Below are 10,812 nucleotides of genomic sequence, written 5' to 3'. Positions count from 1 at the left end.
GTAGCAGTAGCAGTAGCAGTAGAAGTAGACGTAGTAGTAGAAGTAGTAGTAGTAGTAGTAGTAGTAGTAGTAGTAGTAGTAGTAGTAGTAGTAGTAGTAGTAGTAGTAGTAGTAGCAGCAGCAGTAGTAGTAGTAGTAGTAGTAGTAGTAGTAGTAGTAGTAGTAGTAGTAGTGGTAGTGGTAGTAGTAGTAGTAGTATTAGTATTAGTAGTAGTAGTAGTAGTAGTAGTAGTAGTAGTAGTAGTAGTAGTAGTAGTAGTAGTAGTAGTAGTAGTAGTAGTTGTTGTTGTTATAGAAGTCGTTGTTGGAAAAGTAGTAGTAGTTGTAGAAGTAGTATTAACAGTTGCAGTAGATGTTGTTCTTTAAATTTTCCTTTTTATAGATTAGTTGTACCTGAAACCGCTGTATTTTATTGAAATTATTGAATTTAGTATCGATAATAACCCACGTTGTGTGGTTAAAATAATAGCTATCACTCCAATTAAAAACCGATGTATTGAGAGCCATCGTTTGATTGAACATAATAAAGATTTGTTTGCATTTCTTTGGAGAGAACCGAATGGTTTCCGCCCTGGGTGCAATCCGAGCCAATGTTCAAAAATCGCATGGGCTTTGTTTGCATGTGTAATTATTCAGTAGAGTTATGGTGGTATGTAAATAAGATCTTTATAACGACGTACTGTAGGACTTTTTTGTCATTTACATACAGGGGAATATTTCTTGCAATGGTGAGTTTTAAACGTTATATTGTTGTCAGAATTCTATAAAATTCATATCATAATGTGTACATGTATAGATATAATATACATACTTTGTGTGTAATTAGTTCTATTGTACTATTTATTGTTTAAAGAAAATATAAAGTTGTATTTTATTACACTTTTCTTGTGGGGTTTCTAAATAAGCCATTTGAAATTTTGTTTTCTCTTTAAGTTAAACGAAATGTAATAATACGTATTATTAAATTGCGCATCTAACATTTATCTGCAAAATTACATTTAACGCGTGATTGCCACATACAATATATAATATTCTTATTGCATGGTTTACGCCATGATAGATGAAGATGTGAATGTACCACACATTTGGGACAAAAACAGTACATTAAATCGTGTTTTGCATCTCAAAATGAAAATTTCAAGTTACAAATCTTAACATGAATGAGTGAATCATTATGATTAGAAAGTGATCAGGCTAGTCAGTAAAACGCTTAGAGATGACCCGCATGTGCAGTCCGAACAGGCTAATCAGGGACGACAGTTTCCGCTTTTATTGTATTTTCTGTGTTCAGGAAGTCTCTTTTTAGCGAAAATCCAATTAAGGCGGAAAGTGTCATCCCTGATTAGTCGGTGCGGACTGTGCGTTATATTTGAAACGCCTCATTTATCATCTTTAAATTATATTTAAATGTGTGATAAAGAAAAGCAAGCTATTTCGGCTATTGTTTTAATTGGGAACGATCCTAATAGCAGGGTGCTCCGCCTTACTCCTGTTCGTTTCCGTTCTACTGTCCATCTGCAATTTTCAACATAAAAGTGTGAAAATCTTGAAAACAATAATTATTGCTGGCAAGAATGCAATGGAAAATGAAAACACTATGATAACAAACCTAAATTACATTTTTTGAATTAAATATTACTTGTATTAACCAGTTATTTTGAGCCGTGCTCTGTGAAAAGGGTGTTTAATGCATGCGCGTAAAGTGTCGAACCAGATTATCCTGTGGAGTACGCACATGCTATTCAGGACGCCACTTTCCGCCTAAATTGGAATTTTGCTAAGTGAAAAGGGTGTTTAATGCATGCGCGTAAAGGGTTGAACCAGATTATCCTGTGGAGTACGCACAGGCCACTTTCCGCCTAAATTGGAATTTTGCTAAGAAAATACTATCTTTAAACAGAAAATATCATAAAGCGGAAAGTGTCGTCCCTGATTAGCCTGTGCGGGCTGACAGGCTAATCTTAGATGACACTTTACGCACTTGCCTTTCCACAGAGCACGACTCATTTAAAAGTGTCACCAGACTTGTCCGGATCTCCAGCCTGCTCCTGTTGTCCTGTACCTTTTGTGATCTAAGATCTTTCCATGCTGTCTTTGATGTGTTTAGACCTAGTTTTCTTGCGATAATGATATCCAGGGGAGGGGGGGGGGGTATTGATTATGCAAATTCTCTAGTTTTGTGGAACGCTATCATACAACAACCGTTTAATGTCTTAAATGAATAAACTGTGAGATATTAAAATGGGCATGGCTTTTCATGTATTACGCAAACAAGATTAACTTATAGTCATGGTGTATACCCACCATCAGGCGTTCATTGTCGGAATCATCTCTCTCCCAACGAGTATTTCTCACTTTATTTAGTATGTTTAATGTGTATATAGTATGACCTGGATAAAGATTCCACGCGTTAAAATGACGTCATTTGATTTATTTGTATGACAACATTTGATGTTATCGTGTGTGTGTGTGTTTCATTTAAATTCTGCCTTTTTATTTTGTAGTTGATGCTATAGTATTTTTAATTTAAAGACCGAAAGTTTTGAGAAAATAATAGAATAAATAGAGAATAATAGGTTAGTGTTGATTATAGATCAGATTTATCATGCGAGGCTTATAAAACAAAAAGCACGAGCCTTGGCGAGTGCTTTTTCGTTTTCTTGCCGAGCATGATAAACCTGATCTATAATCAACACAAATCTATTATTCTATTTATCCCACATTTTATTTTGTAAACCTTTTTGTTTAAACAAAATTAGTTTGATTGGATAATTTCGCTGGATTTATGACGTCATTTCGTCGAAATATTGAGGTCATTTCCTGCCGTTGATTATAGATGATATTTTATCAACGGGGCTTTAATCAACCGAATTCGCTGTAAAAGTGGGATAAAAAGAAATACCAGGTAAGTGTTGAATAAAGAAACGTTTATTTGAACGGCACGTGGTTTTCTAAGCCTCGTGAAATAAACTTGTCAGTATTCAACACTAATCTTGCATTAGCTCTATAATATTTAACCTATATTCTATATTTGTAAACGCGTCACAGTAAAAGTAATCTCATAGATGCAATGCACGGGTGTGGAAGTGGGTTAAAAGTAGTAATGTTTCACTTCCACACCTTTAAAAAAAATATGGCAAAATTGTTTGCTTTTGCTTTGCCCCAAAATCGTTGTGACCGTCACACAACCATTTCGATGGTCCCAATTTAAAATGTCGAACCTACAAAAACACAAGTTTTCAGGAGACGTATTTTTGTTAAACATTTCTTGCACAAAGTCAAATAAAGACTATTTTAAACATTTTTAAAAGTGTCGCATGATGGACCATGTTCGTATGGAACTAATTTGACGTTAAGTTAATAAATCTGCTGTAAAATGTATCTTCGTCATTTAGACTTGCATTTATGTGATGTTTCGGCAAATTGGACAGCTTATTGTAAGAGATTTTGTTTCAATAGAATAAATTTGTCCATTTTTTCCGTTAGATATAGCAAAGCAATGCGTGTTTTTCTGTTTTACACGGTGGAACAGAGGTGACAACCGCAATTCTTTATTTATAGTGTGGCCTCAACTTAGTAACTTGTGGGAACAATTTTTAAAATAACTTGTGGAAACAACTAAGTACGTTGTCCCCACAACTGTTTAAGTTGAGACCTCAGCTTAGTAACTTGTGGCCACAACTTCATAACTTGCTCCCAAAACTTATTAAGTTATGACCTCAACCTAGTAATTTGTTCATTTAACTTATTAAGTTATTCCTGTAACTAAATAACTTGTGGGAACAACTTATTTATTAACTTGAGGCCTCAGCTCAGAAACTTGTGGCGACAACTTCATAACTTGTTCCCCCAACTTATTAGTTGTTGCCTCAACAAAATAACTTGTGGGACCAACTAACTATGTTGAGGCCACTAATTTAAGTTTAACCAATAAGATCGGGCGTTTCATCTTTACCGTTTTATCACAATTAGTACCCCTTATTTTACTAGGTGCTCGGGTTCGAGCACTATCCCTGTTAGCTATGGATCCCCGTTCGAGCCCTATCTGAGCACTTGCCATGTAAGCCATGGATTTCAGATTTGAGCCCCTATCTGAGCGATCGCCAAGTTAGCGACTTGGTTCAGGGTTTGAACCCTGGTGTGAAAACTAGGCACATACGCGACGGATTCCGGTTGGGAATCCAGGTCTGATACCTCCCTTTTTAAACGATGGGTCTTTGGGTTTTAGCCCCAGTCTAAGGACCTTCCCTGTAAGCGACTTGGATCCCAGTCTTAGCATTCGCTCCCTACGTAACGGATCCCGGTTTGGATGCCCTGCTTGAGCACTCACCCTGTATGCTATGGGCCCCGGGCTCAAATCCCGGTTTAAGTACTTGCCATTTAAGCGAACGGACCCTGATCAAAGTCCTAGTCTTAGCGCCGGACCCGAAAAATGCGGGATTTATAGCTTACAGGGCTAGTGCTCAGACCGGCGCTAGAACCCGAACACCCATAGCTTGCGAGGCTAGCTCTCATTTCGGGACTCGAACGCGGGAAATGTTGCTTACGAAGCTTGTGCTCATTTCGGCAGCCGGTCGCTTAGAAGGCGAGTGCTCAGTATGGTATGTTAGCGACGGCTGTTTGGTTCAAGTCCCTGTGTGAACCTTTAGCTTTCGGTGCGAACGCTCAGACTGAGGGTCGCAACCGGGATCCTTCCCTTACTGGGCAAGTGGTAAGACACAGGCTTGAACCCGGGATCCATTGCTTTCAGGGCTAGTACTCAGACTGGGGCTCGAACCCGGGACCGGTCACTGTTGGTGCAAATTTTCACATCGGAATTCGAGCCGTCGCTTATAGGGTAAATCCTCAAACCGAGGATTGATCTAGAGACCCAAAGCTTTCAGGGCTAGTGCTCGTACTATGATTCGAAACCCGGGGCCGTCGATAACTCCTAATTAGATTTTCAGACCGTCGAAAACTTAGGCATCTTGCACTCGCCTCGTAAACGATGGTTCCCGGGATCGAGCTCCGGTCAGAGGAATCGCCCTTTACAAGAAGGGTCCCGGGTTCAAATCCAAAAAACATGGGACTCGAAACCGGGATCCGACGCGTACGTTGCTAGTGCTCAGACCGGGGATGGAACCCTGAACCCAGTCGCAAACAAGGCAAGTGCTCAGACAGGGACTCAATCCCGGGATCCATAGCTTACAGGGATAGTGCTCAAATCGGCGCACCATATTACGCGTATACAGGTACTAAACGTGATAAAACGGTAAAGATGAAACGGCCTATCTGATTGCTTAAACTATGTTGTGGTCGAAGCTTAATAAGTTGTTCCCACAACACATTAAGTTGTGGTTATAACATAGTAACTTGCGGCCAGAAGTTATTAAGTTGAAGGAACAACTTACTATGTTGAAACCTCAACTTAATAAGTTGTAGGAACAAGCTATTAGTTGCGGCCTCAAGTTACTAAGTTAATACCTCAACATTTTATATTATTTTGATATCTTTTTGCGTTTATCAATGCTATAAAATGTACATCATTTAATTTTTTTATAAGCAAACGTTTACGTTTCGTCAATTTGCCTTAACATACATGGCTATATTGATACTTTAATATATTAATAAGCGCGCAAAATGCCGACGTAACAATTTTTTTCAGCTTCGTTATTTTGACTTCAAGCAATTGCGGTTCGTCATTACATCACGTGACTTTATGGAGCTGTTGCGATTGGTTAACTATTTTGTTGTTTTGGGGGTATATGTGCATTGATTTCACGCTTTGCACAGTATCAAAATCGCGAAATGCCAAAAATGTAGGTTCGTCATTTTAAATTGGGACCATCGATTTGCATTTTTTGTACTATCAATACCCCTCCTCCCATTTTTTAATTAACGATTCCTTCTCTCCGATAACATTGAGCTCTGGCGGTAATCCAATTGTTTGATATCGATTAAGTGTGAAAATGTATTTACTTTGGGCGATTTCTGTACTGATTGATACCATTCGTCAGTACTTGCCGATGTCATTTTTACTTTGCATTCTTAAGCTTAATATGTACCATAAACAATGTCGCGCTGTATATATTGACCTGAAAAATAAATCCGTTAACCGTAATGCTTTATGGTTTAATCTTTTCAATATGGTTTTAAGATAGAAACTTCTTTCCATTTTCAAAGACACGTATTCTAAAGTCAAGTCTTGCATAAAGCTCTGTAACACGTTCCGATATCTTTGGTATATCCGTTGGTTTAAGAAAAGGAAAAAAAACACAACCATTTGATCATTATCGTATAATATTAGAAGGAAATTGAATCGCAAATTAAACTTGATACGGAACACGACTTTAGTCTTAAATCGGTTGATTAATCATCAGTCCTTTAACTCGTTTTCCGATGACACGAATACACAGTTTAAGAGGTACAAACAAGTCTTAATGTATTTAACTATTGTGGAAAACGGGGTTTAGAAGTAAATGCCGAGAAACAAAAGTTTCGGTCTTTAAAACACGAAGTCGAATAAGATACCGAACAATTTGGCCTTACAACTTTATACAATTACAAACTATTGATACTTAATATTATATCAGGAGTAGTATATAATTACACATGAGGGTTTCAGCTTAATTATCATCATGTGATCGGAGAGGCATTGCAGGCACGCAACTGTTCGTTATGATATTAATACATACTAAGATTGTATTGCTTTGCAGATTGTTTTGTATCTGCGAGATTTAATTACTCTTGTGCGCTTTGAGTTTTGTGCGAATCGAATAACATCAAACCGGTACACATGAAAGTTTGCAAATCAGTATAAGTTTATAAACCAAGAATTGTTAACGCGTTTATTTTACAGAGTTAGGACGGTATCCTAGTTAATTTTACATATAATTATAGTTATATATATTTTATATTCAGAAAAATGGTATTAAACAGCATGTTATACATCACTCGATTTATACGAGGGATACAACCATGTGCCAGTTTATTCATTCACATTACTGTATTTTTACGCAAATAAACTTGCAAACTAACGATTCAAAATGTAATTATATATTTAATTCAATTTCAATTTTTCATCGTTATTAACGTATTTGACTTTTCTTCGTGTTTTTCATTCTTAACCCGTAAATGGCTATCATTTAAATGTATCGAATTTATCAAGCCACTCCAACAGCGACACGATAATTCGTGTTATCAATAAGAAGTAAATCCTACCAATTATCCACTTCAAAAATTAAGTCATGGTTGGACAAGTTTAAAAAGTGAAAATGAAAAAGTCGTCTTCACTTCAATAAAAAAACACGTTTCATAAAATTGAACTTGAACACCTGATGAAATTAATTTGATACGGTTTGCGGCAATCAACGCATACCTGTTTGGAAACAGTATGAAACTATGGCTGAAAGAGTTCAATGAATGCTTTTATTATAACATTTTAATTTATTAATGAGATTTTACTGTAATATTAGTAAATAAAACAATTAAGAACGCAACGACAAGGTATTTAATTTGAACGACACGACTCTACCATTGTTTCAGTACGGATACTAAGTAAACTAAACAAATTACCAACTGCCATATGTTTGAAATCACTATGATTGTCATATTGTACTGGAAGACCGCATAATTAATCGGAATAAAATGGGACATGAGTCGACTGGATAGCATATTTGTTGACTTAAACTGCTAGCAGAATAACACAAATATTATCTTCATACTAATAAAGATCATTAAGTCTGCATTAACCTAGATATGTAACTGCCTTTATATCATGATTTTTAGTTTTTTTTTAACTTTGAAATTATTGTATACGCAACAAACAGTGTCTTAATAATCTTAAGCGTTGCTAATACATAACTTGATGTTTAATAAATGTAATATTATGCAACTGAACAAATTGTACTAACTTTGAAACCGGTACACAAACGAAAAGAAAAATAGACATAATTATACAAATTATCGAAAATATTATATGTTAAGGGCTACCCTAAACGAATAACCTGATAATTAATTAATCGACATATTGATTTAAACTCATTCAGTGGTGTCGTAACAATGTTTAACTGCACTGGTACCAGTATCCAAAGAACATTTACATCTTATTCTCCTTTGAATTAATCCTCTCTCCAGTTAATTGTTTATTTTCTCCGCATTAGGGGCTCGTAACGCATTGTGCACAGAGCATGTTGCAACGCACGTTGAGGACATATCGCTATAGACGCACATTGAACAGTAGGCTATTGAATGTAGCTCGAGGTAGAGGATATTGATTGACTTAATTACACACATTTGAAAATGAAATATACTGAGTAACGATTGCGTTCCTGAAGCCACGCTAAAATTGGACATAACTACAGAAACATACTGAGTAACAAACGTCTACCAGAAACGGCACATTTTTGGATATTATATGCGACATTGTATTTATTTTTTCTTATCGATTATAGAAGGAAGGAAAACATTTTGTCGTTAAAGTGAACGAGACTTTTGTCGGGAATTTATTGAAAAAACAGTATGAAGATCTTGCGACAGCTATTATTTCCCAAAATCGTATGTTTATGTTGCTTTCAGTTGATAGATTAAATATTTCATTAACGATATTAATTTTTCTTATTACATGTATAATTATGCCATGTGTATTCATGTAATTCATATCATTTAAACAAAATAATAATTAGATTGCCAATGCATTCAATACCATATTTTATAACTTTTCCAGCTAGCCTTCCGCATTTTCAATATACAAATTGTGTTTAATTTCTGGTATAAGCCTAAGCGACAAAGGAAATTTAGCACCGTATAAGCCATGCATATGTTTTACTATGTACATAATAATGAGACTTTAATGAACTATCTTATCTTATCTTATCTTATCTTATCTGCATATTGCAATAAACGAGGTTGTTGTAACTAATTATTTATGTCATAAAGCGCATTATCGTTAACCGTCTATATAGAAGACATTTGATGCTCCTATTTTGCGATATCGATCCAAAAACGAAGATATCATTTTATACATAAGCTAACAAATAAGTTTTTTGTTTCACACAGAATCTTCAGACAACAGGGTTAGTGGGTCGAAGTGTCTGCGTCAACTTTTTACTATACCCAAAATATTGTCCACCCTAATTAGGATGTTCAGTTGCCTATGTTATATATCTTTCTTGATATGCACAATTAATTTTGCGAATTTTATTTCAACAATAAATGTATTACAGGTAAATAAAGATATTACACTCGAAACTTTATTTTTGCAAGTTCAATAAAACGATGTTAAATAATTGACCATGATTATACTTATAAAAGATTTGAAGGTAAGGAAAAACAAACGCGCATGACTGCACAAATTACCAGTGTTTACCTTAAAGTTATATTATGGGCATTTTTCACTGTTGAATTGAGCTGAAAAGAATTAACAGGGCAAAAAAGTAAGTTAAAATGTGGTTACTTACCAATTATCTGCAACTCATCTTGCTACCAGTTGTTTATAAAATTATATTTTATATTATATATTTTACGTGACCCACCCAGTCCTGTAAGCCGAAATGATCCGTAAAACAAAATGATGTCTTTGTGTCGTATAAACGAATCTGCTCTAAAACTAAATTTAGGTTCACATTGTACATGCGTGATCAGTTGTCAAACGAAAGTACGGTTGATGTTCAAATGCATTACTTTCCGGGATATTGTTTTAGTATGTTGATGCTGCATTAACAAATATAAGTGTATATGACGTGAAAACACCCAAGATAAACAACGGTTGCGATAGACACCTATAAACTGTTAGATGCCTATAATATCACTTTAATAGCTCTTTAAATCATTTACGCTTTACTATAGAGGCATAGAACCAATACTATTTATTAATCCATTTTTATCATTCCTTTATGATAACAAATAAGGAACGTTTTCTCTGCGTCCCATTTAAATTGCATAAAACCGGATTTGACATTGACAAAGAATCTCAAAAGCTGGTCAGTGTGTTGCATGAACAATGTTTTCGATATATCCCCCAAGAAAACAAAAAAAACAAACCTTTACATAGTCGATTCGACGAACAATTGAGATTGTTTTTAACCTTTTTAAATACTTATGTGAAAAAACGCAAATCGCAATGGGGGTCACGAAGAAATCAACTCCCCCTTCGAAAAGTGATTTAATTACAGCCCTTGGAACTCCATTGGGAACAATCGTAAATTTGTCGATGCTTTATATGATCATGACTCTATCAGATATCTTTTACAAAGAATTCTGCTCTTAAATTCGAACCAGCGCCGTCCGATTTCAACAACTAACCCTACAATATACTTTTCGAGGGAAATTATATAGTGTTTAAATGTGTTTCTTTTTTAAAACTATAAAACGAGTACCTAACACCCATGACGAGTTTGCAGAAATACGAGTACATTTATAAAAAAGTAAGAAAAATTCATTTCTCGATCGAACAAAATATTCTTTCATCGATAGATGAAAACAAAACGGACTAAATATCGGATACATACATGATATTTTACATGGCGATATTTGATTGTGTTTTAAACAACGGCTGGGTGAATAACTTTGTACGTATTATATGTATACCTTTTGTTAATTTATCTGGGTAGTATTACCTTAAGAATTCTAGTTAGAATGACAGATTGGAAGCGCATGTTATTTTGATTACTTTGCCGATGTCTCAATAACTAATTACACATACATTGTACACGCATACTTTATAAATTGTCAAGTTTCTTCAGCAGATCAAACACAACAAATTACCTTATCTACCATAAGGTTCTAATACATTTAAGACATGACCTTTTATTTTACAGCAAACGACCTAATGAG

General features: G+C 35.3%; 1 protein-coding gene across 1 annotated transcript in view; it reads left to right on the top strand.

Moving 5' to 3' along the window:
- The first annotated feature begins 576 nt into the window (after positions 1–576).
- The window catches only part of LOC127856916 (neo-calmodulin-like), a 46,337-nt gene continuing 36,101 nt past the window's right edge, over positions 577–10,812 (top strand). The window contains exon 1 of the mRNA XM_052393112.1: positions 577–728. Within this exon, the coding sequence (XP_052249072.1) occupies positions 591–728 (138 nt within the window). The 5' untranslated portion in view covers positions 577–590. The remainder of the gene's footprint in view (positions 729–10,812) is intronic.

Source organism: Dreissena polymorpha, chromosome 14 (assembly GCF_020536995.1).
Source record: "Dreissena polymorpha isolate Duluth1 chromosome 14, UMN_Dpol_1.0, whole genome shotgun sequence".
Classification (NCBI taxonomy): domain Eukaryota; kingdom Metazoa; phylum Mollusca; class Bivalvia; order Myida; family Dreissenidae; genus Dreissena; species Dreissena polymorpha.
The sequence above is the reverse complement of the archived record's forward strand: the minus strand, read 5'-3'. Positions and strand labels throughout refer to the sequence as shown.